The sequence below is a fragment of the Melanostigma gelatinosum genome, assembly GCF_949748355.1.
Source record: "Melanostigma gelatinosum genome assembly, chromosome: 3".
NCBI classification, from domain to species: Eukaryota; Metazoa; Chordata; class Actinopteri; order Perciformes; family Zoarcidae; genus Melanostigma; species Melanostigma gelatinosum.
The window spans coordinates 21,334,965-21,362,066 of record NC_136636.1 but is presented as its reverse complement, the minus strand read 5'-3'; the positions used below and the strand labels follow the sequence as shown (position 1 = coordinate 21,362,066).

Here is a 27,102-nt window from a genome sequence, read left to right as displayed (position 1 = left end):
GCAGACTCAACGCCAGTTACTACAGCAGGTTACAGACGACAGCGACGAAGTGTGTTCAGGAACAAATCTAGGCAGCATCTAAATGAGTCTACAGCCGGCAATAGTTATAGTAGCTTACTGGACTGGAGTGAAGGGTGTAGTAGCTGAGCATGTGACTCTGCCTCATCGGTCTGCTGGGGATGGAGCGGAGGGAGAGGTGCTGAAGCTGAGCTATCGGCTGGGTGCGAGAGGACTATCTTACAGAAATAAACGGTGAGAGCGACAGAACCAAGCAGCGTCGATGAGAGTGGGAGCAAAAGGTGACACCGGAACAGGGCAGAGGGAGGGGTGGGTGGGGGAGGGGGGTAGTGGGGGGGCTGCTCTTTCAGGAGTAGATGGTGATGACCTCGCGGCCGCCTCCGCGGACCAGGAGGACCCGGTTGAGACCGTCAGTGAGGACCTCGAGGAACTCCATGTCTTGGAGAGAAGTGTTAAAGAAACTAGAAGAAGCAGGTAAAACACAAAACATAAAAATAAACTGCAAGTCAACAAAACAAAGACTTAAATCCATAGTTTGGCGTTTTGGCGAAACACTCATTCGCTTTCTTGCTTAAGAGTTCGATGAGAAGACGTCGTGACTGTACGATAGCTATGAAGTTAGAGCCAGGAGACAGTTAGCTTAGCTTAGCATTAAGACTGTCAACAGGAGAACAAACTCTTTATCCAATCGTGTTAAACCGTGTTTGTTTAATCCGTACTAACAACCAAAGTCGTGGTTTTACTGGAGGTAAATGTGCCAAAAGTATTTGTTGGCGCGGAGCAGCCACTTCCTCAAGTCTCTCTGGCTGTAGCCTTCTACTGATCGGACAGATGTGCGTTGGATTGATCTTCTCATCTGTCGGCAAGAAAGCGTGTTGGGAAAAACTATTGCTTTAAGACGTTCTGATTGCATTTACCTGTAGAAGATGAATACGTATGGATTAGCCCAGCAGTGAATTGCTAACAATACCAGATCAACTCTTCATATATTCTCCCACCGACAGGACATCATGTTAAAATGATTAAAAACACGGCTACAAAATGAGGACAGTCAGGAAAATATTTCATAATTAGTTTCATAGAATCAACTGTAACTGACTTCAAAAAGCTGTGCAAGGGGCTAAAAGAGTAATTAAAAAGAATCAAACGAAAACATTACCTGCAAATGTTACTGAAAAGGTTCATCTTCTGCTTGCGATGGCACTGTCTGCTTATGAATCATAACTAGTTATTGCCATCTCACACATATTTTCTGATAACAAAGCACAGTGCCAAGTCAATTAACTTACCGTTTATTGCTCAAAATACAAAATGTAATCTTATTCCTGGAGAAGGAAAGTGCCTCGAGGCTTAAACTGATTTTGTGTCCGTAGAGCTCGACTTAAAGTTTGTGTTTTTCACACCACCTGACCCGCTTACGTCATTCATACTTACGTAGGTCAGTGATTCAACGGCACATGGACTGGGTGTTGTGTTCGACCATCCCTTCTGTTCAGATACAAACATTCCGCTGCTGAAGCCTCCAGCTTTGTCCGGAGATACCTGCTCAGTGTCGCAGGTTTCTGGATCTGCCAGTGTGGCATCGTGATATTTGAGGCTCTCACTTCAGCGACCCCAGGCCCCCGATCAGAGTACACTTGACCCCAAAGTCTAGTTTGTGGATCGACTTCAAAAGGTGGTCTCGATTACGGTTCACATCAGGTGTGAAAAGAAGAACTGTACCATTGATAAATAAACATGGGAGTGGACTGCTATTGAACGCAACTAGCAGTCTCGTACCTAACATGAGAATGGGACAGAAACAAGAGTCAGGATACGAGTGACTCTGCAGAGTCGAAGCTCACTACTTGTGTTATGAGAGCAGCGCATTCTGTCTCTGACACACCGGCGTTAAGAACTCCTCTCAGTAAACCTACTTCTGTCCCGCTGAAGGATACAGTTCTCGTCACCTGTCCGGTTCCTGGGCGGCCCGGGCATGTTGAGGAGGACCAGCTTGGCCTCGGAGGACTTTTTGATGATGACTTCATTCAGCCGGAGCGCCGTGTGCATGCGTCGCAGGTTGGACTGGTTCCTGAGTGAAGTCAGAAATGAGAAAATGAGGTCGAACTGTTTCAGAGCATTGTTACGAAGCATTTTGTGCCACTCAGCTGGTCGAGGTGGAAGATGCTCATTCACCCGCAACACACATCTTGGTCAGTATGGGATGTAAATGAACTGAATGAGGTTCATAAGGACTTAAATACTTACAGGTTTTCCCACTCGCTGCAGCGTGGCAGGAAGAGAAACACACAATCATCACTACTAAGCTGTGAACGTATTATCTAGTGTTCCTACTCCTTTAACAGCACGCAGGCAGACCCCTTTGGTGCTACATTGAACAGAAACAAAGAGACTCGAAGGTTCTTTTTTGTCAGGAACAAGAAGGCAATTCACCTTTACGACAGGTAAAAGGTTCAAGGAGCATTTCAAAGCACTCACGGCTTCATGTTGAAGAAGTCTTTGATGCCCTCTGGTGCACCAGGCGGCTTGGCCGGTTCGCCGTCACACTTCTCAGTCCAGGTCATCTGGACCTGCTCCCCGGGGCTCTTCGCCCCCTCTGCGGGGGTCAGCGGGGTGGCCGGGGTGGCGGGGCTGGCTGGGGTGGTGTTGTCGTGGATGAGCTGGACCTGGGCGGGGGGGGAGACAGGGGAAGAGGCCGACTTTGACTACGAGACGAGAGGAAGAGAGGACGGATGTGGATTCACACGCACATTACAGACGGAAGGTTGAATGAGTCACGGTTCAGGTGGAAATGTAGGAATGCAGGTCAAAGTCACAGAGAGACACAAGTGTTTGAGAGAGGGGGGGGGAGAAGTGAGATTAGGGAGCCTTACATTGCTCAGTCTGCATTTCATGAAGCTTCTTTTGCAGTGACATGGGCTGTGATTGAGGCAGGACAAAAGTTCATCGCTATCACATTACCTTGAAATCAGTTCAACAACCACGTACTGCTGTACCCTCTTCAGTTCATCTCCCAACATGTCTAACTAGTCCTCATGTAAAGTTGAAGTATTTCTGTTACACCAAACTTCTACCAATAGTTTTTCTTTACTTTGTGTTTTGTTCTTCTACGTTATCCACTTGTTGTTTGTCATGAAATCCCCCGGGTGGAAATCCCCCGGGTTTTATCCCATCGCTCCCTTTGTTCCCCTTCTCGCCCTGTGTGAAATCACCAACACGTGAGCACAAACTTTAGACTTCGAACTGATCCCGGCCGTGCTCTACCTCTTCCTCAGGCTTCTCCTCCTTGCTGGCTGCCGGCGGGTCCTCGGTCACACTCAGCTGGGTGGTCACAGCGGCCGGGTTCTTACGGCGGATCGACCCGCGGGATGAATCGGTGATGCTCTGGATCTGTGAAGACACAGACGAAGGAAAACGAGGAGGGAGAGAGATATGAGAGGAGATTCATTTTGATATCACCGCAATGACGTATAAAATAAAAGTTAAGTCAAAGTGAGAATACTTCTTTTGCACTTATCAAATTGACTGACGTGGAGAACCAGGCAATCTTAAAGTTCAACAAAGAACTCGGAGCAGCTAATAATAGTACAACACTGAGATCAATATCTTTTGTTTTCCACATCTGTCAAAACGCCAACATGCTGTGATTCACAAAAGCAAAGCGGTTATATGGGAAATATGGTCTCCCACTGCTCCGGTTTAACCGTAGATATGCTTTTGTCCAGAGGGGTTTATGTGTCACGTCCAGTCAAATCATGTCAGCCATGCCAGGTCGGCCCGTCAAGTCTTGTCAAGTCTCTGTGTGCATCTTTGAGTGCATTTCAGAAACAGCAAAACTTTCCTACCTCTCTCTCACGCTCATTCTTGGTCATTTTGATCTGTTTCAGCATCTGCGACCGTTGTTCCATCACCAGGGTCTTCTCGTAGGTGTAGGCTGAGATGTCACTGTCATGCTGAGATGAAAGAAATGGACGTTACATTTTCTTTCACTTAATTCCTGTTTCATACTCATTCACCAGTCGTTGTCTCTGTCCCTGCCGAATCCTGGATCAGACGCGCTTTGAACACAAGCATCAACGAGCCAACCGACGAGTCGCCCGACCACGTCTCAAAGCAAATGTGCTTACGTCTGTTGTCATTGGCCGCACCAGAGGGTGAAAGCCTGTCTTTACAGAGGAGGAGCGAGACGGGATGCATCGTACAAACGGGGACAAAGGAGCACACTTTCGGGCAATCTTTCCTCGAAGGCATTGATTGTGTTTGAGCTTGGTTGTACGCACAAAAATGACAAAATAATTGTGTGCAAAATGGAGAAAAAGTGTCGAGTAAAGTGAGTGTGAATGTCTTAATGTTGATTTGATGGACACATTCCCAATTGCAACGTCTGTAAGATGCAGGGGGGGGGGGGTGCGACGTTTTTCAGACTCTCGTTTGACCATCCAACTCCCACTTTGGTTTTACCGATGCCTTCACACACTATTTCATGCTGAACCTCGCAACAGTGCAGTCAGTCTAGTCTTCAGAAAACTCACCATTTCTACAACTTCCACCATGGCTTCAATACGGAGATGGTAGAGGAATGTGGTCAGGTCTTTTTTCATCTGGATGCTGTTGTCGTCCAACTGGGCCACGGTGAAGATGCGCATCTTGCACTTCCTCCAAACCTGAGCAGCAGAAACAACCCTCTTACAAACTCTTACAGAATTGTTCTGTGACTCCTTCATGTTGCTTTTTTTATCATTAGTAAATCTTGTTTTATATGATTTGGCAAATTAGAACACGAAACCTCACCACACAATACTACAGAAACTATTTCTGAGCCGCATCTCAGAGTATTAAAACTGCAAACTGTAAGCATTTAGACCACGCTTTGCTTGTTTACTTGTTTGTACTATACTTGAAATATGTACTTTTTTTTTGTAATATTAACTGATGGCACGGTACCTTGTGCTGGCGGAGAAGGAAGGGCAGCAGCATCAGCATGCCTCCATCATGGACGATCCACCATATGTCAATGTGTCCCTCAGTGAAGCGCTCTCCGTTGGACGGGAAGGCCGAGATGTTCTTCGGGACGAGCATAGCCAGGTCAGCGGCGGTGGTTTCTCTCACCAACTCTGCAGAACGGACACATACAGAGAGCCAAAGTATTAGCGATACTACTTCTGTTATTGTTACTGTTATTTGATTATGATGACTAGTCACATTTTTAAGGTGTGTTGGATGTTGTTTTGCATGGCTTTCTTGTAGTTAATTGGCTGTGCTTGATCAGCTGTTCTTTTTATAAGAGAGATTTTCATTTCACCTCCGCCCTCGAACAGACTAAACAAACAGCTAATAGCTGGATGAGCTGCATCGGCAGGGCCGACGCTTTGACAGGATGGGCTCATTGGTTTATTTGCTTTCCCAATGACCCACCGACAAAGTTCCTCCAGGCCTGGTGCTCGTCTCCCTGCCTCCAGTTGCGTGGCCAGGACACCAGCACAGCGTTATGCTTCAGGCCTCCGAGCCCACTGGCCTGGAGGAGGTGGGAGGTGGCGTCGCGCAGGTTCGAGGACACGGTCACCTGACAGAAGCCCTTCACCTTCTCAGTCTCCATCAGTTTACGCAGCGCCTAGAAAGACGAGACGGAGAATAAATGTTGCCACGGTTCAGAGAACAGGTGAAAGGCTAGCTGTGTTAACAGAACACAGGTATCCATGTTTGACACATTTCATGTCTATTTTCAAGTATGTCTTTTTGGCAGCTGTCGAGGCATAGTTTGCTTATCTGTGATCAAATTGAATAAAATACATTTTCTTCCACAGAAGAACAGATTTTGAAAGCGCTTCCGTTTCGAATGAATTTTAGGGCTCCCTACCTGCTCTGCACGCTGGGTCTGTTCGTGGTTCTCCAGGAAGGTTCCCACTAGAGCTGTTCCAACAATGGTCAGACCTTTGCCTGCCTTCAGCTGGTTGGTCAGAGAGAGCAGACGAGGCTGTTCCACGTTTTGCTCTGCGTCTGTACTAACTAGCGTCAACAACTGGGGCCTGGAGAGAGGGGAGAGAAAGTGAAAACACCGGGCAGAAAAAAGTCGAGGGAGAGAAATGCAGAAAAGGGAGAGCAACGAAGAATCAAATAGATGCGTGGGGAAAGAAATGGCAGGGTGGGACAAGTATACGTCCTAGTTGGGAAGGAGAGACAGAGAAAAACAGCATGGAAGGTTGACGCGTTAATATGAGTTCACCAACACTTCTCAATGTTTGACAGCTTTGATGAGGAGAGTCACATGAACGGAGAGACTCGTTGTTCATGTCTCTGTTAATTAGAACCAGGATGAAACATCACAATGTGTGCCTTTGTGTTGGTGCGTTGTACCTCCAGTTCTTGGTGTGCGGTGGACCTTCTTCCAGCCGCATGAGAGCGTAACGCGCCGCGCTGAGAGACAGCCCTCGTATCCCATCGCCCCACTCTTTCTCCGCACTGTGACACAAACAAGCGCCAGTCAACATTCCTCAATCAGAACATGAACAAAAGTTCAGCGGCTTCGTTCGAAATATAAAACGCGACAGTGATACAGTCGACTTCGAGACGACAGTTTGACAGAATGCAGTGTGATGAAGGATTCGGCACCACTGTTAAATGTCAAGTGAACATGATGTCACTCACCACAGGGAATTACAGCGCTTAAATACTCAGTGTGCAGTGCTTGGTACAACTCCATCATGAGCATGGATGGATTACTGAGAGGGCACTACTTTAAGACAGAATCATCATCTCAGGCTTTCTTTGCTGGCCTCCTATGTGCACTTGTGTTCAGTATGATATATGGTTCAGTGAGGATCTACTGTGGCAGGAAGCTTTAGACACGAGTCCGACAGCCACTCTCTCTCCAGTGTGAAGTAAATACGGAAGTTCAGGTGCCGTTTCTGAACCAACGGCAGTACCTTACAGGTCTGCTTCACCCGGAAAATGTCCTTGAAATAGACGCAAGACAACTACAAAGAGATGCAGAGTAATTACAGACAACACAGCTACCATATATAGTTTTTAAATATTTACTTGCAAAACATCACTGAATGATGTTCAGTCCCATTGTTTGTAATTACTTTGTGTCTCTTTGAGTCTGGGGGTTTTGCTCTGATGTAGGAGGGGTGAGGGGGCGTTTCACGTGCCCATTGGCCAGTTGATGCACCCATAATGATAAGGAGGAGATTATGTGTAACACATGGTATTTACATGTTTCCTACAGTATAATAAGTGTTTTGCTAGGACATCAGCACTATCACATGAGGAACAGGAGCCAAAACAAACAGAAGTACTAAAACCCAAAACACCAATTTCCCTTTAAACCCCTAAACAAAACAATATTGATGGTATGGATTTAAGAGCAGAAAACTCTTAAAATACAGCACACAGACTCACACTCTCACAGGCACACACACACTCTCACAGGCACACACACACATACTCTCACAGGCACACACACACACACACACCAGCGAAACCCAAAGGCAGCCAGCGAATCCAATCTCTCCTGGGGTTGCGCTCCACTCACCCTGCGAACTCGATATACTTGTAGATAGAGCCAGCAATAACCATGGCGACGATGGCGTAGTACCAGGAGCAGATGAACATGAGAGTGAGACACAAGCTCATCCCCAGGAAGGACAGAGCCCTGTGGAGAGACACAGACAGTGAGGTGGAGGCCCAGAGAGACACATTTACAATTGACTTAAGATACAATTATTCAGCTGCTATTAGTCTCAGCAGCTGCTGAACGGACCAGTGGTAGAACTTGAAGCGGGGTCTCCAGTTTGGAGTTCTCAGTAGCGTCTGCAGAGCACATGCCAAGTTGACAAACATGTAGCACATCAGGAAAAACCTGCAGGACACACACACACACACACACGCACACACACGCACACACACACACACACACACACACACACACACACACACACACACACACACACACACACACACACACACACTCAGTTTAAAAACAAAGCCCTTCTTATGTCCTTTGACATAATCAAGTGATTTCACCCTGATTGCAGTCCAAGAAGTGTGTTGTCTTAATATCCGTCACATTCGCTGGTATTTATATGTATTAGTAGAGCAGAAAAGCGTTTTTGCCCTTTGCGTGATGAGCTAAATCTCGAGCCCATACAATTTGGCATTTGCATCGTTTAAGGAATAGCGGCGGGCGTCCTGCTCTGAAGTCTCCCACTGTTGGTTCTTCAGAAACGGCAGTTAATTAGAGAGTTCAGTGCTCACATGGAGAGGATGGGAGCTACCGCATCCAGGGAAGCAATGAGGATGCCGCTCTCGCAGATACAAGCTGTCAGCAGGAGGGACCACGTGGGCTCTCCGTTGGCCTTTCCATGGCCGAAGATCTGTGGAGGCAACACAGATACATTAACTGTCTGCTAGGTGTGCTGTTTGTCCCAGTATGTAAACTCATTGGAGAAGGTAAGGAAAATGATGACGGTGTAAATAAGTAGACAGACTGACCCGGAGGGCGGGCACGATGCCGTCCTTGGCGATGGCTTGCATGAGACGAGGCGCTCCCGTCAGACTCTGCAGCCCCGCCCCGCAGGTGGAGAAGAAGGAGCCAATCACGATCACCCATGGTGACGGCCAAGCCAACGTGCCAATCACCAAATTCCCGTGGACTCCCTCTCCGAACCTTAAGGAGATGGGGAAAGGTTGTTTGCACTATTAATAGCAAGCATAGTATGGAAAGAATCATCAGTTGTTCTCAGGGTTTGTTTGTCTCAGCTAACAAAGGATCGACTTACTTGTCCCTGAGGACCACGCCGTCGATGCAGGCACCAAACAGAATCACACTGGACATGTCTAAGCAGTTATGCATCAGGAAAGTAAAAGTATTCCACAGACGGGTGTCATCAATGCTCTTTAGATGAGACCTGTTTAGTGACGGACGGGACTTGATGAATAAAGACATCTTCAACCTTTCCCTTTGAAGATGCACTGAATAATCTGATAAACCCATAAACTGCGTTTGCTGAGAAAAGACAATCAATCGATTTTGTTTCGGATAATATCTCAGAGATCAATGACAATGTAACTAATATCCTTCTGCTTTATTCACTTGTGATTGCAAGGGCAGCCCACTGATGCGATTAGACGTCCTAATCAAATTAGTTTGGACTCCAAGCTGATTCCTCCGAGATTCATGGAAGACAATCAAGATGGCTGCTTCGGAGTTAGAGTGTCACACGCCTCTTTTTTATGCTCAAGAATCTTTAGTTTTCCATGATTGTGCATCTTTTACTCCTGCTTCATCATTTTACAGCAGAAGACATGTTATATTAAATAAAACATGAACATGTCGGAGAACTCAGACGTATGTGATAGAATCTGAATTGTGAGTCGCTTTGGATAAAAGCGTCTGCTAAATGACTGTAATGTGATGTCATTTGAGTGAAAAACAAACTAGCTGATGTTGGAGTGAGTCAGTAGCAATGCCACCATGAATTAAGGAAAAGAGAGTCGTCATCTCCCATGAACGACACAGACATACTTCAGAAACAAACGATGCAATAACCCCAATCAAAATCAGTGGTGTCTGCGTATCATCGCTGAGCTTAAAATACTATTTGAGTGGATATCTGGCTGGAATACTTCGAGTACTTTTCGATGTCTGGTATTCCTACTGTAACTGCGGCACATGTTTCATATTGCCCATACTGTATATATCTAGTGTATTTATACCTCTTACTGTTTACTCCACATTCTATTTATTCTGTATTTTGTACATATTCTGTACATAACTCTACACTTTACTTCTTTTTGCACTTATATGCTAAACTGCATTTCAGTACCTCAGTATTTATACACTGTGCAATGACAATACAGTTGAATATAATCTAAACAAGGTCATAATTAGGAATTGTGCAATATTAACAATCCTGTAAAGCATATTTGACTTGTAATGTCTTCTCTGGGATACAATATTTGATATATGGCATCATTTTAAATGTCAAAATTGAATGGAAAACTAAAATATTTTTGAAATCGGTCTGTGCAGCGACCCGTGCTATCCTGTAGGGGGCAGTAGTGAGAGGATACAGACAAAGGAGGTGGTGGTGATGGCTGCAATGGTTCCAATGGGGATGGACTTCTGGGCATCCTTCAGGTCTCCAGAGCGGTTGGAGCCAGCCATGATCCCTGAACGCATAGTCCAGAAGCAAACATTAGCAAGATGAAGGAGATTCACACACATACAAACACAGGGCGAGTTGGCAGAAGCAGAATATCAATAATCCAGATCTTCACCTGTCACAGAAGGGAAGTAGATGCCGACCAGCAACGTAAAGAAGCTGGCGATGTCGGCCAGCACGTAGCGGTTTGCGTTGGTCAGAGGGTCGTCCGGGTCCTCCACCGAGTCCATGTTGTGTCTGGCAACCAGATCCCCTTTCTCATAGTAGATCGGAAACATGTTCTCTGGACGGGCGAGACGGACGTGGAGAAGAATTGAGTCGAGAGAATCTAAGACCACCTGACTTACTTACAGTGATTTCTACTTTTAAATGGTTACTTTGATGCTCTGTATTTGTTTTACAATAAACACAAACAAAATGCATTCCAGGAGTTATTACGTCGGGATTTTAAGCAACACTCGGCTCCAAAAGGTCTGGACTTATATTCATGTCGAAGTATGGTCGTCTCCCACCTAAACCTGCTGTGGTGCTCCAACTGTGACTTTTAAGAGCTAGCCCCAAAAACAAATACATGGTAATCAGATCACTAGTGTAACCCACCGTTTGGTTGATTACATTGCTGTCATAAAGCAGCGTCTTCCAAACATACAGTGCCTATAAAAAGCACTGAATCAAAGAGGATTTAATGTGACTTTTTTACACGAATCAACAGAAAAAATATATTTGTGGAAAAACACATTACATATTAACAATTACAAATAAAAACAAAGTATTCACCCCCTTTAATAGGTGACAGGTGAAGCCTTTTGGTTGTAGAAGTCTCTGACTAACTGACATTGAAGGGTTTTTGTTAAAACATTCATAGAGGGTGAATTATTTTTATAGACATATTAACAAGGATTTTTTTTAGACGTGGATCCTGAACACAGGGCTTACTGTCAGCCCTGTGATAAGGAAGAGAGAGAGACACGAGGTTGAGCTAGCTCTGGGCTTTCCATAACCTCGGGTTTCTGGTAGTCACTTCATCATTTTCCACATTTCCAGGAAAGACTTTCAGACTCTGAAATTTCTTTCTGTATCACAGACATTCAAAAAAATCTATTCTAATCCAATATAGCAAGTTCAGTGAATCTATTATTTATCAGTGACAGCCTTCCTTCATGATTTAATTATTCCTTATTTACGCTTAATGCCCCTTATTGTTTTTCCTATTTGACTTCAGATGTTTGTACAACAGAAAATCACTCAGAAATACAAAGCACACAGCTTTAACCTGCTTTAAGACATCTGTTCCACAAGATTTCAGTTTAACAAAACCTTTTTCCTTTTGTGTGTTTGTGTGGACATGCAGATCCAAACCGGATAAACCAACCTGCCATGATTCCACTGGTGATCCCTGGGATGCCCTGTATCTTGGTCACATTGTTGGATGTGAAGTACCTGTCGCAGGTAGCATTGAGTAAAGGTGAGTCACAGAACATGCGCCACAGCTGGGTGGTGACGGTCCCGTTAGCTGTCTCAACGGTCTTGGCACACACATCGAAGTTCTTGGAAACCAACGTGCGGTTGCCCAAGAGACACACACTGGAGAGAGGGAAAGCACAAGATTAGTTGTTGCCGTCTTGCATAATACAAATAATAATAAAAAGCATTAATAAAAATAACAACACAAGCAATAATTACAATAGAAACATTTAATAAAAACAATCATCATTATTTTAAGAATTTGAATATTTATAACATCAGAATAATGATAACAATAATAGCACATTTAATTCTTGGTCGTCACTGCTTACGGGAAATCCGGAGCGTCGATGCCGGTCTTGATGACGCCGGCGTAGACGGCCAGGATGGAGAGAATGACGCAGGCCAGGAACACCAGGGCCAGCTTGTTGACGTACTTCACGCCGACAAACACCACCGTGGCCATGGAGGTCAACAGGATGGTCCCGTACACGCGCATGTTGTTCAGCAGGGCGGCCTCTGCCTCGGGGCCCTCCAGGCCCTCCAGGGGAAAGATTGCCGCCTGGGGCACTATGTAGATCTGAAGCAGAAGGTTGTGTTATTATGGTTTTCCCCCTGTAATATATATCCAGGGATATCACACCGGCACAATTTCTCATAAAGGTTCCATACAATCTCATTGTTGCTCTAGGGCAGGGATTCCCAAAGTGGGGTGCGCGCACCCCTGGGGGTGCGCGAGCTGCCTCTAGGGGGTGCGCGAGAGGAAAAGTGTAATGGCGGTCTGATGGTGTAATAATATTAAATATTTAAAAAAAATGTAATTTTAATTTAAAAACTGTCAGGTGGGACATCTGAAGCTATCAGTCGTAAAAGAGGAGAGGGACAGAGAGAGAGAGAGGAATCGGAGGCGAGGGGAACGGAGAGGTGCGTTGGGGAGAGACCGGGAGAAGAAATCGAGCCAGAGTCAGAGGAAGATGAGACGGCGCAGACTGGGGAAAAAAGAGGAAATATGATGAAAAGTCTCTGTGTCTGGGCTTCACTTGGATTGGCAACGCAGATTCCCCAAAGCCACAGTGCGTGGTGTGCAGTGAGGTTCTGGCTAACAGTCTGAAGCTCTTATTTACGTCGCCACCTGAACACCAAGCATGCCAGTGCAAGTCAAAAGCCCCGTACATTGTTTATATCCAAATTGGAGGAGTTACAAAACAGCCAAAAACAACTGGAGTCTCATTCATGTGTTGGTCTATAAATGACGCACTACGGGCTTCATATCTGGTTACAGAATAGCAAGAAAGGGGCTACCGCACACAATCACTGAAGACGTGAGCTTGCCAGCTGCCAGAGAGATGGTGGAATGTATGATTGGGGAGAAAGAAGCAAAAAAGTTGGACATGATCCCGGTGTCCAACAACACTGTGTCGCGCCGCATCGATGCTTTGTCCGAAGACATCCTGGCTACATTAGTCGCTCATTAATTGTAAATTAAATGTGATAATCTGCCTCTGAGCCTGTGCGTGTGTGCTCGCATCCTTATTGCTCTTTAAAAGTGACGCCTTGTGTCACTGAAAGTTATTGAAACTTTGTTGCAGTGTTTCAGGGCGTTTTCACACCTTCAGTTCGTTTGCTTTGTTCTGATTCAGGGATTAATATGATACAATGTTGCAGTTGCTCCTTTGTTCGGTTTGTGTTCACACTGCAACATTTAACAGCGGACTAAATCTTGTAAACAAATGCCACGCGCGAGCAAACTGTTCTCTCATTGGTCCGATTCTTATGCGGCTATGAAGGCTTAAAAGGCTCTGTTGCTTCTTTTTTTTTTTTTTTATTAAGGGGGGGGGGGGGGGTGCGCGAACCCGGTCGGGATGTAGAAGGGGGTGCGCGGCCTAAAAAGTTTGGGAACCGCTGCTCTAGGGCATCATGGTGGTAGATGTTCAGGCAGTGTTACTCATCCACTTTCCCTCCTCACTTTTCTACCAGCCTGTCTGGGGATTTAAACTCGCAGATATCAGGTCACAAGCCTGCTCCTCTAGTTCACCGTTTACTGCTGAATTTAATCAATTTCACCCTCGGTAATGAAAAGAAAGAAAAGATAGCCGAAACATAATAAAAGAGAGGTGAGAAAGGCGTGAGGTGAGTGAGGAGGACAAGTCTGTGAAGTGTGAAAACATGTGACGCTCACATGAACGGTCCTCAACTGGAGCTTGAAGCCTAAAACTACTCTGCTATTTTAATTCAGCTTAATTAAAGAACTCAAGCGTGGTATTAATCTTCAAAATGCACGGCCTTTATTACACTTTTACTACGGGTCAATCCAAGAATAGTACCATCATATATAAAAACCCGTAATTAGCCCGTCAGTATCTGTCATCAGCGTTAGATGATTCATGCCGAAGCGCTTACATAACCATGGGAATGTCTCTCTTTTTTTTTCAAGTAATCATTTGGTTTCCACCCAAAACAGTTGAATCACCATAAAGAGGAAATCAAATGGAGAAGTACAGTCGTGGTTCAATTTGGCCATTTGGCTGAAGGAAGTGATCTGGTGCTAAGAGCAGCATTATCACGAGGCAAACAAATCTCCTGCTTCGCTGTCAACTGTTCGTGCTTCCTAAAATAGCAGCATCAGTTTGTGTTCTTGGCTTGGGTGGAAGGATGAAACGTATTCAAATCAGCCCTCTCCAGATCCGCTCCTTACAATTCTGCAGGGATTGTTATTTTACAATGGAAACTAAGCCAGCTTTGACCCAGAAGACAGAATTAACCTCCGGGCATGATCAAACTCTGCATAGCCATTAGAGGCAAGCAGAAGGAGAATAATGGAAGAATACAAAAATAAAAAACACACTCCGTTAGGTTGATAACAGCGGACCAAAGTGATGAGAGCTGTTCCAAGGAATTGCCAGTGTCTTGATCGCTCGCGAATGCAGTATTTGCATAATTACCCAACAGAGGGGGACTGCAGTGGAAGGAGTGTAGAATAAAAGGCAGAAGAGGAGGAGGAGGAGGAGGAATGAAGATCGAGATGAAAGATCCCTGCATTTCGTCAACTGATGAGAATTCACGCTGAAGAACACTCAGCTTGAGAAAAAAATTAGCTTCAAAGTGCTCTGAGGAGGAAAATAAACTGAAGGAGAGCTGTGTTTTTCAAAGGCATGAGTGATGCAATGCTAGGTGTCATTTTTATTGAGAGCACAAGTCTTTTTTTCCACATTTGCACATTCTCAATTATTTTTTAATGCACTGACGTGTCACCAGTCCACAGCAATCAAGCTGCACTGCATTCTGCTGACAGGGATACAGTGACATCAAACATTCTTCCTGGATTATATTATACTCATTTAGACTTTGATTAAAAACCTTTTAACTACACAGTGAAGCAAAAAAAAAAATACATTTTCAAGTTCTAATCCTGTCTTTTTTTTAAATATATGTCAAAAAATTGGAACATTTTTGGTCAAAGTGTTTAAACATATATTTCTATGATTGTCATGAAAATAGTTCAAGGAAAAGCTCGCCATTTTGGTAAGTACACTTATTTACTTTTAGTCAAGTCATGCTGGTTAGCTTAGCTTAGCATAAAGACTGGAAACAGGAAGAAACAGATAGCTTAGCTCTGTCTAAAGCTCATTAATTACCACGTAATATGTTGATTGTTTAAGCCCATGTCCGAATTTTTGACTGCTGTGCCGACTGCAACACGAGATCAATGAGACTGACATGTCAGCCAGACAGCGGCTAACACGAACACAGTGTCAGATTGAATAGTAGAACGGAAAAACAAAAATGGTCTTTCAGTCTGATTAGTCCAAGACACTTTAATATCAATGATACCTTTTTTAGAAAAGAGAAAGAAAGTGTTCCCATATTCTCAGTAGACATCGGTGATTGGTTTCCTGAATGCCTCTTTGCTGCTGCTTGTGTTTTGGCTCCTTGCCTCATATAATTGAACCATTTCCAATATTGGCACAAGTTTTGGGCCGGAGCAACACGGAACCAAATCTTTCATGTATCACCAACATAATTGAATCTAAGGGTTTATATTCAATCATGGCAATTCTGAACTCGGTGCTCAATCATATCACCTTCCTCTGTCTACCTCGAGCTTTTGTGAGTGTTATCACGATGACAAAATTGTCAAAAGTATGATGTTGCAGAGTTTACTGCTGGGAAGGAAAAGCTGTGCTTTGAGTGGTCATCCCCCACTAACCTCGCAGAGTGATCCCATTATTTTCCCTTTCACTCATTGCGGTCTGGCAACACTGCTTGAATTGACTTGAAATGGATGTCGTTTCAAGTAGGTTGCACAAAAGAGTGTTCTCCGTCTCTCACGTCGACATGAACCCACTTACTGGTCTGAGAAAACATGGCAGCTGTTCCAGAATAAATCTGAGGTTTGCATTACTGTCTGACAAACATTCATATGACTTGGATTTATATTTGATTAATGTTCATACTTTAGCCCTCAATTTTATCTTGCACTATTTTATGTCTTAGATTCAGCTTTTACTTTCCTTTTAGATTTCCTTCTTTTTTTAAACATATTTACTGAGCATTGTCGAAAAAAGACAGAGATCCAAGATTGTCATTGCCAACTGTAACTGTTGTGCATTTAATAATAAAGAGCATGGAACTTGAAATCGATATCTTGTTGCTAGCGTTGAGCTAGTTCTGCTTTGTGTTTGTTTTCACCGGGTTAGTACGGCAGCTTTTGATATGGAGGAGTTTGTGGCTAATCCTTCTCTCACTCAGTTCGTGATTTGCGGGAGATAGCAATTAGGATCTTATCTACAATGCCTTATTTGAATAGTTGTTAAGAAAGTACGTTTTCGACACACTCTTCCAAGTGACGTCTCAACTATTGTCACTCACCTCTCGCCACAAAACCACTGGTGAGCTCACGCTGCAAATATTGTGACAGGCACAAAAAATGTAATCCTTAAAAATGTAAATGATAAAGCAGGTGAGGACTGTAACAGAAAAAGAGAGAGGATATTTCTCACCAAAAGGAGCTCAATGGCCCCCAGGATGTACATGGCTCCAGCGTAGGTGGTCCCCAGATAGAAACAGATCCCCACTGCTCCCCCAAACTCAGGGCCCAGCGAACGGGATATCATGTAGTAGGCACCTCCAGCTGCACACACACACACACACACACACACACACACACACACACACACACACACACACACACACACACACACACACACACACACACACACACACACACACACACCAATGTCAACAGAAAATGTTTGTATGTAGGTATGTATGTAAATAAATGAAATGCAATGAATAGAGATGCACCAATACTGATATTGGATATCTGTTCGATTCTGAGTCAAATAGCTGGATCTATTATCGGATGCCACTATTTCAATAAATAACAATTCACAACATTTACATCTATGTATGTGGATTTGTTACATTTTGTCATACAAAGTCAAGAAATCACTGTTTAAAGCTACTACAAGGGACATTCATTTTGTGTTGATTTTGGCGGCCCCTGTGAACAAAAGTGGTCGTGAATCCGAGCACCAGAGTCCCTGAGGAAAACCTCTAATTTCACTTCGGCAGGGTCCGACAGTCTGCTCCGCTCAGTACGGGTTCTAATTCTCTTGTGCCTCCCTTCCCTCCGGTGGGACCAGCAGGGTGGGGTCAGTGTCTCCCAGCCAGTATTCAACCCAAAGTATTCAATTTATAATTAAGAAAAGGAGGAAATTGCCAAGTTTGTGAAACTATAACAAGTTAATGTTTGCAATTATTTATTTAAAAATTTATTAATTGATTGTCACAGCAGGAATTGATCATATTTTTAAAGACTTGCTCTCAAATAGTTGTAATTTTGGTTCTGCCATTTCTGTCATCATTGTGTTTTTACCACAGTGCTTCTATTTCCTAACAGTGTGCAAATAAAGTAACCAAGCATAAATAAATAGAGCTTAATCAGCACTTTGCAGCAGCATAAAGGCTGGTACCAGTTATAACAGAGACAGTTATAATTGGTGTACAGTTCCACACATTTCCACAAGCCTGTAATTGGCTGACACCTGCTGTATGCACTCCGACTGGTAAGACGCAGGCCATCATTACTGTGTAAACTCACATGATAAAATATAGTTATACTGCATAATGTGTCTGCATACAGATGCAAATACATACCTTCAGTTTTACGTTTCAAGCATTTGGCTGACGTTGTATTTTGTGTAAATTACATTGTGTGGCGACAAGTTAAAGTGCACAAGACCCCAGACTAAAGCTTTCAATGTCTCTGGGGATATCAAGCTGCGCTGGGCGTAATGCGCCAAAAGCAATCAGTGAAAATAAGATTTTAGAAGCGGACAGACTCAAACAGGGATGACTGTGCGGTGCCAGCGTCTGCTCACCCACCTGGCACTACTCCATTGGTAGCGATGGCACTCATCGAGATGGCAGTCAGCATGGTCTGCACAGAGAGGGAGGGGCAACGACAGAGGAGCAGAAAGAAGAACATTACATCATATTCAGCTAATTCTGCATATTCTGTGGAGAGCTGATTCTTGAGTTTCTCATCCTCTACTCCTTTAAAAAGTAGAATTACTTGTTTTCTTTAATAAACTGTCAGTTAAACCCAAATGTACTGAATGCCAAATCATTGGTTTTCATCTGGAGTAAATTAATTCAAAACTAAAATGCAGTTGAAGTTATTAAATGAGGTAAAATATCTGATTCATCTGTCATATAAGTGCTAAAGGAAGGAAAAGTCAAGATCAACAACAATCTATCCAATAGTTGTTGAGGTATTTCAGTCAGTGGGCCGAGTTACGCCCATGATATCAGCGTCAGGCCTGTGGTATATAACAGCAACATAACCTGTGAGATTACGTAAGGACAACACCAATTTACGGCAATGCAGAAACTGACCGGTTGTGGATTAGATCAACAATAATGCCACCAGGCCTGTCAACAACTGTCAGAGCACATTCAGAGAGAGAGAGAGAGAGCGAGAGAGAGAGAGAGAGAGAAATGCAGTCAGTGAGTGGAAGAAAAACGACAAAAAAACGACAAAGTGAGAAAGACAGAAAAACGACAAAGTGAGAAAGAGAGAAAGAGAGAGGGTAGTGTGTGTGTGTGTGTGTGTGTGTGTGTGAGACAGAACAAAGACAGCGTTAAGATTTCATCATTCTTTTTTCAAACACTATTGTTGAATTTCTGAGTGTCTTTTTACATTTTCTGCACATGAAAGAGAGCAACGGAGACATAAAGAGAAGCATGAGGAGATGTGAGGGCAGGCTGCTTAAATCAGTGCCATCTCTCCACTGCTGTAATGTTTTTTCCATTTTTATTGCCAATGCAGTTTTTGTTTTAGTCATAATTTCAATGTTTCAAAATATGCCCTTTTACAGTCTAAGATATCGTCATACAGCTGTTACTGCTTCAGCTCTGACCCACTTTGTGAAAGCTTTCACATTTGCAAAAAAACTGTTGATGTACATATTCAGCATGAGATGGGTCTTTACTGGGTATACCTCTTTGTAGCATCTGTTACAGCAGCACATCAGTGGTACAGAAAACAAACTGGGTAATTCAAATGTCAACAATGACAGCCATCTACTCAGGCCCGGCTCCAGGCACGAGATGATCTCCTCCGTGATACAGAAACTGACTGCGCAATAGGGAAAAATTGACCAAACTACTTTTGATCTTATGGATTATGAATCAGAGCCTGCCAGATGCATCAAATGATTTCAGCTAATCACAGGAATATAGTTGTCGGTGTTATGCGTCAGCTGATAAGTAACGAGCAATCGCAACACAGAAATAAGTCAGAGTTTGAATGTTTATTATAGTTAAAGATCCCCTCCAGACATATAATAAAACATTTAAAAAATATTCAGCTTGGAATAATACTTTATGTCTGATATGTCTATATGTTAAGTAGCCTGTTAAACATCTTCATATTGGACCAATGATTGACTTCCAGACTAGTTGTGATGTTACAAAATGATTTTCATTGGTAAATGTCTTCAACTGAGATTGAAGGTGATCACAGAGAAACATACCTGAGCGGACGATGGGGGACCTTTAAGTATCTTACAGAGTTTTAGCTGTGACCAGCAGCTCTGCAGCTCACACTTTCTCCATCCCTTGGCGGCCACAGTTTTCACACTCGGAGGCTGAAATTTGGCATGGAGTTCAGTGTTTAGGTGTTTGTGTTCATTGACGAAAAAAGGTTGTGTGGCAGCGAGAGGACTGTAACACAAAGGGGCAGAACTGCTTCTGTGTCAATGCATGCATATGCCTGCGGTCGCAGGTATAGCTGAATCTGGGCTTGTTTAGTGGCAAAGAACTGCACTTCCATTTATTTGGGGCTCATTTTTTAGCTCAACTTTAATACATTTTTCTTATGAATGGTGTTTAAAGTTTTAGACAGATTTTGTTTCCAGTGAAGGCAACGTTAAAATTGACATTTAGTCAATTTATAACTTTAAAAGACACATGCCAGTATAGACGTTAATTGCAATTCTTTAATGCCCCAAAATGTTGATGTAAAACCAAATATTGTCTGACAAATTGTTGTAGTTTTTTAAACTCTGAAATATCAATATCAGTATATAAAAATAACTAAACAAATAAAATTAAAATAAATAGTGTGACTCAGCAGTCCAGTATGAATTCAATGTTGTAATGGGTTTTACTTTTGATATCCTCATTGCTAAGTGCTTTACTTTTGGAAAATGCTTCACCCATAAATGTGATTACACTACAGTGTACCATTATAAATAACATTGAATGGTATTTTTTTCATTCATACTGTATATTATCACTCAGAAGTCATTGTAGTTGTTTTCCTGCCCTGCAGTCCCTGAAGATGAAGACACAACATTGGTAACTTGGACCAGCAATAAAAGGTGAGACTTATAATGGAAGAAAGGCCTGGCGAGTCCCAGCCGTTATGTTATACTATCATTACGTCCGTCTCTGTGAAGACTGTAATGTGGTTAGTGTCACCTGAGGGCCCGGTGGACTGACGATCAGGAGTGAAGAATGAGTGGGACTGGGCTCTGTTTCTCTCTCTAATCTAGTCATAATGAGGCCACCAGCTCTTCTCACACCACAGCAGATAAGACAGTAATTGTTTAAGTGTTTTATCTGATGTGGGCAGCAGCCATGCAGAGGTAGTCCGTCGCATACTGAGTCTCTGAATCACCGCACAACTGGACAGGACAGCCACCGACGGAATGATATGATGAGATGGACTCGTATACAGTCAAACATGGCTGATGTACATTAGAGGTGATAGAGGTGATGGTAAGGGTAAAAGGCAATACGATAAGAAAGGAGTTAAACATTCTTTTTCAGAAAAGCCTGATTTTGTCTGTAAAATCTTAATAATTTAAATCCCTGACCAGCCATTGTGTTAGTGCATCGAGTGTGGAGGGCAGTTAAATGAGTTTAACCTTTTCAAAAATCAAAAAAATCAATCAAAAGTGTGTTTCTTTCCTCTAACTGGAAGCATTAGCATGTACTAACTTGTTTACTACCATAAACAGTCTATGTTACAGTCGTACGGCTCACGTCATATTTCCTCTAAACTACATCATTAACTAACTATATTGTTTTGTGTCGCTAAAGTAAACGTTGGGTCAACCAATGATCATGTAGCTAACGATAATTACCTAGCTAGATAGCTACAGCTGGTAAAGTATGCTAGTGACACCAGTTATTACAATTATTACCAGCATTCGATTTATAGGAATCTACTCATACAATGTAAGTGTTTTGGGGAACATTTGTGTCGCTCGATATATGAAATTGGTTCCCACCGTAGAGTAAATTGGTGTTTGGCATTCATGCCTTCCTGTTGAACAGGAGGTCTGAAATGTGAGGATGCGCTCCTTATTTAAGATAGCTATTCACTGTTAAAAATCAGTTGCCTGATGAAGGTCTAGCAAAAAAACGTGAGACAGTGTGTTAACAGTCCGCAAGACATTTCTATGGTCCAGACATAACAAGCTACAGACAGGATACAGGAACTCGATCAAGCATTTAGTCTCTGCAGAGATCGGTTATTTCACTTCTATCCACTGGTGAATTCCTGATGGTCTATCATCTTCATTTATGAAATCCTATTTGGTCAGCTTCCTTTTACTTTTAAAAGTGTCCTACTTTTATATCACACAACTCCTCTGGGCGTCACTGCAGACAGGGTTATTAACAAATGATATCAATCAGCTGCTGTCACAAACACTGAGCATCACTCTGACGGTCCCGCACCGTTTGCACTGATCTCAGACGCTCACACAGGAAAATGAATCTGATCTGAAGTGTAAAAGAACTTGACATGTAGATTAACTGTCTCAAATTCAAAACGAACATTTTTCCTCCTTTTGTCTTGTATAGTTCACCTGGTCACATGATTGATAGGCAAAGAGCCCGACTACTTTACCTGATGACCTCGTGTCTGAATCAGCACCTGATTGGTGGACTGCTCTGGAGGCAGCAGTGTTCTGTTGTAGTAGGCAGGTTGTGCTGCATCCTTTTTCCCACTGACCCAGAGCCCGTTTTATCGTCCCACTCTCAGGCTGTGCAGGGCCTAAAACTCTGACGCTAGAGAGTTTCTTTAATAGAGTATACGCCGTACTGGTCTGGTTTACGAAAACCATCTTTCTCTATGAAGCCTGGAGTCAGCGACTGTACCTCCAAAGTCACCATGCACCCACACGCCCTCTGGCCTCTAAGCGTGCCCGTAGACGGCGTGAGATTATGCCGCCTCTCCATCTGTCTTGTTCATATGAGGTTACATATCTGTTCAAAAGGACAATTTCCTTCCAAGGCAGTGTGAAGCTCGAATAATTGCTAAGCCGCCATGATTACGTCTGAGCCTGAGGAATGCATATGGCGAAGGAACTCATTTAAATTTTTAAGAATAGTCTGCTGATATAGCCGTGACGCTGACAGCAAAGGACACTTAAAGTCTGTTTCTTCCCAGAGCTACAGTCAAACTCTGATTTGGCCTTTAGTCGACCTCGGACTCCAGCAGCAATTAGTTTTGACAGGAATGGAGTTTCCACACTGCCCTGAGAGCGTGCTTCATTAGCATGCTTCATTGTACAAATGCAGAAGTTTTGTCAAGTACAACTTCATCAATTCACATACAAAGGTACAGTAGAAGTCTATTTCCAGTGTGCTGTTCATCACTTGAAGTCCCTGTGGATGGTATACTGCAGAAGGCAAAAGTGTCAGGTGAAGGAGAAGGTGTTGTTTTTTTACTTTCAGACTGACATCGGGGGGTAAGGAGACAGAGCACAAGAGGACGAGATGCAGCTTGAGCGAGGCGGAGGAGAGAGGTGGCGAAGCAGCACAAAAATTGGATGGTAGGTGAAAAGAGAGGCAGAGGAAGCAGACGGGGAGGAGGAGGAGAGGAAATAATGAGACAGTAAAATTAAAAAAAAGGGTTCGAGAAATTGAGATGAGAGTGAAAAATGAAAGGGATGAAGGAAGAAAAGCATCCTCAGCATTTAAATGAGTCACGACAGAGGGCAGACCACCCTTCCCCTCGCAGCATTTGGATTCAAGACCTGGAATGAATGAGGAAGGCCAAACAACAGATGACTTTCCATCGAGAATATTAAACCTCATTTTATCTTGGTGACAAGCCTGCATTCATTATCTGGACGTATTAACGTCGTCTGCGGTCATACGCTGGCTATTAAAATGGTTGTGTGTATAATTTCATAGTTAATGGTGTCAATGCTGTTACATCCCTCATATAATAACGACTCCCACAATGATCGTTAATGTTCTGTCACAATGTTGCGCGACGGAAAAATAACGGTGTAAGTGTTCGACAGTTGCAGATACGTGTCGCTGTGATTGATCATCGAATGAAAAGTGCTCCGTCACCGATATCCCATCACGCATTCATGTGAATAAAACATGGGCTGTATTTCATCGAGCTTTACAGCATGCCTTATCCCTTCCCACTTCAAGTCCTGTGGATTTCACAAAAGGTGGGGATGGCTGCGTACATGTATGTACACACAGACACACACACACACACAGACACACACACAGACACACACACACACACACTCCTGCGATATGTTGCTGGCAACCCCTGGAGGGCTGGGTGGTTATGTGTTATGTAAGGAGCTCAGGAGGAGAGAGGTGGGGGTTTCTCACACACTGTTCACGCTCAGGCTTATCGCCACCGGGGGTCTGCAATGAGCTCGGTGTGACTGATAAGAAAAAATGTGTGTGTGTGTGTGTGTGTGTGTGTGTGTGTGTGTGTGTGTGTGTGTGAAGGATAGAAATGGTGAGAAACAAATGAAGAGGGGAACCGAATGTATGTTTGATGGATTAAATATCCCTCAGTATGTGATATGTAAAGAAATGTCTGTGTGTGTGTGTGTGTGTGTGTGTGTGTGTGTGTGTGTGTGTGTGTGTGTGTGTGTGTGTGTGTGTGTGTGTGTGTGTGTGTGAGTAAGCATGAGACATTTCACATGTAATCTGTGTTTCAAACGGAGTCTGAGCTTTGATCTTGGAGTATTTTATTTTATTTTTTTTTTTTACAATCTGACGCTATGTTTAGTATAAAAGAGATAATCATCATTTTTTTTCCAGAGGCTTCCATGGAGATGTATCAACAATTACACTGGGATAAAATTAGTGTTCGCACATTCACCAATGAACCACGATTTTAAAATGGATGTACGATACAGTCAAAAATCAGTTATTGCACCTAATTAGCAGCCATTTTACAGTTTTTAATATCCATGGAAATTATGAACATATTTCTTTGAAAAATGGTTCAGTTTTCAACTGAGTACAACAATTAAATAAAACCAGTGAAAGAAAAAAAGATACTGCTTTCCCTCAGTACGCCATTTCAAAGCCCTCTCTTCACTGTCACAGAGAAACATGATGGGGAAGCATATTGCCTGTGTGTCTGTGCAGGCAACTTTGCGATGGTTGGGATTTTGAGGGGGGTTGTTCTATAAATACACTCTGTGCTAGAGGAGAATCTAGGCTGCACAAACACACAGACATGCCAACATACAGTCCTGCCACATCGCACGCTGCAAACAGAACGACACACACATCGCTGACAGCTGATACGCAGCACAGTGTGATTCAACCGCCTTGTACGAGAACTTAAGAAGGGTTTTGTTGCAGTATATATCAAATAGCTGACATAGGATGTTGTAAAATGCATTCACCTCCTTCCTCCTGAATAGACGTTGGGCATTCAGTGAGGAGGCACATCATATGTTGCATGACAATCAAATGCCTCAAACAAGTCAAACACAATCAGAGTGGAACCGCCACTCAGATCACTGACAGCAGCGCTGATGATCCTGTGGGACTGTGTTTTGTAATTCGAGTCCCATGGCCACGACTGGGTGTCTGTCCAACACCAAAGTCCCTCTGACACATGACAGCCTCTGACATTAATGGGAACCCAGGAACATCAGTGTGTCATAATCCATTTTGTTCTTTTTACAGATCGAATGTGCGGCGTATTTACAACTGAAGCGACGGAAGAGGGGCACCTTCCTTCTTTCTGCCGACCACAATGGCAACCTTGTTTAGTACAACACAATTGAAAATAGTCTTCATCGCTACTGTCATGGGACTGCAGTTGCAGCATCATTAAACTCCCCCAATGGGCAGTATGATCGAAGGCTAAAATAAGATGCGACTTCCTCCCATAAACTGCTGCCTGAAGAAGGATTTGCTGGGTTTGAAGCAGAGTCAATATTTCCACTTTAGCAAAGAAAGATAGTTGTTTTTTTCTCTCTTAACCAGTAGTATGTTATCGTGTGTGTCAAGAGGCAACATTGCTAATCACAGGTTGGTCCACATGTCAGGCAGTGATAAGGGACATTATGTATGACTATATTTGTATAATTACTGGTAGAAAACAGCATTCCTTCATTGCCATGAAGACGGGCTCTGAAGTCCATAGCGAGTTGATCCCACATACACCATTGTGCTGCTGTAAATACTCACTAGCAGCTGGATATAGGCTGCAACTAATGCACCATTTACTCCTGTTCAGTAGCATTGGCTGAAAACTACAATACCCAGGTTTAAGAAATTACTCACTTTTCTTAAAAAAGAAAAAAGAGAATACATCATCAGGGCCAATTCTTCTAGATGTAGGTCTTCAGTGGGAGTGGGAATGTAACAGTGAATATAAAGTCTAACTAATCTAACAAAGGCTTTGCAGAGCCCAAATTGACTTCCCCTACTGAGGAGACCAACATTATTCAGACACTCTGTCCCTCCCTGCAGTTGCCTGTAGGACAGCATCAGCTTCAGACAGGAAGATGATGGTCAAACTAAAAGTACTGCAAACTTTGTGCTATGGTGTTTAGATGGGGGCGGAGAGGATTATGGCCCTGATATGGACCACATTTCATGATATCGCAAATGTTCCTGTGAAACAACTGAGGAACCATTTACGTATAAAATAACCAGATGTTTTTGGCGAATCCAGTGAATACCTGACAAATCAAAGTACTTCATCATATTCATGCAAAAGTCATATAAAAAGGCTGCATTGGCCTAAACCACTCACAGATACAGTATTAAAGTGATAGCCGCTTTATGCATTGTAAACAACATTTCCCATGAGAGACAAATTGATATTATCTGATGTTATAATAGTGAACATCTGGTATCTTTTCGTACTGCACAGCTCATTAGATACCCGTACACGATCTGCTGCCACGGCTGCGCTACTATGCTGCTCTTCAGTTTAAGGTCACTTGTTAATGAGACTTTTATGTGCTGCAACAGAGGGCTAAAATAAAAGCAGGCAACACACACACCGTGGTACAGCACATGAAGACGATGATGAAGGTCCCGACGACACCTCCGATTCCCACCAACCAGGTCATCCTGAGGAACAGGATCACTCCGAAGATGTTCTGGATGCACGGCATGTAGACACCCATCAGAGTGCCGAGCTGGGGGGCCTGAAGGAGGACGAGGGCAAAAGTTATTGTTTGTAAAATTCCAAATAAGGTTCATTTCTAAGCTTTATTTGCAACATGATTGATCAGTGGTCATATCCCCAGACATGACTCATCAGTTGGCCTGCAGTGACACAGTTGTTTATGTAATTTTGATGAAGATTAAGTTCCAGCAATAATTAATTTGTAGTGTATGATGAAATTTAGAACTGTCTCATGCTTATTTGCTAAAAGCCTGACACACCAGATTTGCAAGACTCACCGAATGACTCCTGCTTCACTTTGGGCATCAGTAAGAATCAATGAAAGTCAACACACCAGCCGTGCATGCTGGGAATCACAGTGTGCACATTTGCTATAGTTACCATGTCTATTTTGTTTTCTCTCCGAAGGTCACATGCAAAGAAAACACACTGCAGATGGTCAGTCTGTCATTAAAGCAAAACACATATTCGACTTAACCGTGTAGGACTTCACAGATTGCTTTCAAAGAC

At 43.4% G+C, this 27,102-nt stretch overlaps 1 protein-coding gene across 1 annotated transcript in view; it reads right to left on the bottom strand.

Annotated features, from left to right (window-relative positions):
- Positions 1 to 269: 269 nt before the first annotated feature.
- Positions 270 to 27,102, bottom strand: part of slc12a5a (solute carrier family 12 member 5a) — a gene marked incomplete at its 5' end in the record, with an annotated part of 87,731 nt that continues 60,898 nt past the window's right edge. Inside the window, 23 exons of the mRNA XM_079297159.1 lie at positions 270 to 456; positions 1,956 to 2,089; positions 2,266 to 2,280; positions 2,497 to 2,723; positions 3,283 to 3,408; positions 3,864 to 3,971; positions 4,551 to 4,682; positions 4,963 to 5,132; positions 5,434 to 5,629; positions 5,876 to 6,044; positions 6,373 to 6,477; positions 7,553 to 7,672; positions 7,781 to 7,879; positions 8,275 to 8,393; positions 8,512 to 8,686; positions 8,799 to 8,856; positions 10,093 to 10,191; positions 10,300 to 10,467; positions 11,557 to 11,768; positions 11,981 to 12,228; positions 16,649 to 16,779; positions 18,036 to 18,090; positions 26,465 to 26,611. Coding sequence (XP_079153285.1) covers positions 365 to 456; positions 1,956 to 2,089; positions 2,266 to 2,280; positions 2,497 to 2,723; positions 3,283 to 3,408; positions 3,864 to 3,971; positions 4,551 to 4,682; positions 4,963 to 5,132; positions 5,434 to 5,629; positions 5,876 to 6,044; positions 6,373 to 6,477; positions 7,553 to 7,672; positions 7,781 to 7,879; positions 8,275 to 8,393; positions 8,512 to 8,686; positions 8,799 to 8,856; positions 10,093 to 10,191; positions 10,300 to 10,467; positions 11,557 to 11,768; positions 11,981 to 12,228; positions 16,649 to 16,779; positions 18,036 to 18,090; positions 26,465 to 26,611 — 3,105 coding nt within the window. The 3' untranslated portion in view covers positions 270 to 364. The remainder of the gene's footprint in view (positions 457 to 1,955; positions 2,090 to 2,265; positions 2,281 to 2,496; positions 2,724 to 3,282; positions 3,409 to 3,863; positions 3,972 to 4,550; positions 4,683 to 4,962; positions 5,133 to 5,433; positions 5,630 to 5,875; positions 6,045 to 6,372; positions 6,478 to 7,552; positions 7,673 to 7,780; positions 7,880 to 8,274; positions 8,394 to 8,511; positions 8,687 to 8,798; positions 8,857 to 10,092; positions 10,192 to 10,299; positions 10,468 to 11,556; positions 11,769 to 11,980; positions 12,229 to 16,648; positions 16,780 to 18,035; positions 18,091 to 26,464; positions 26,612 to 27,102) is intronic.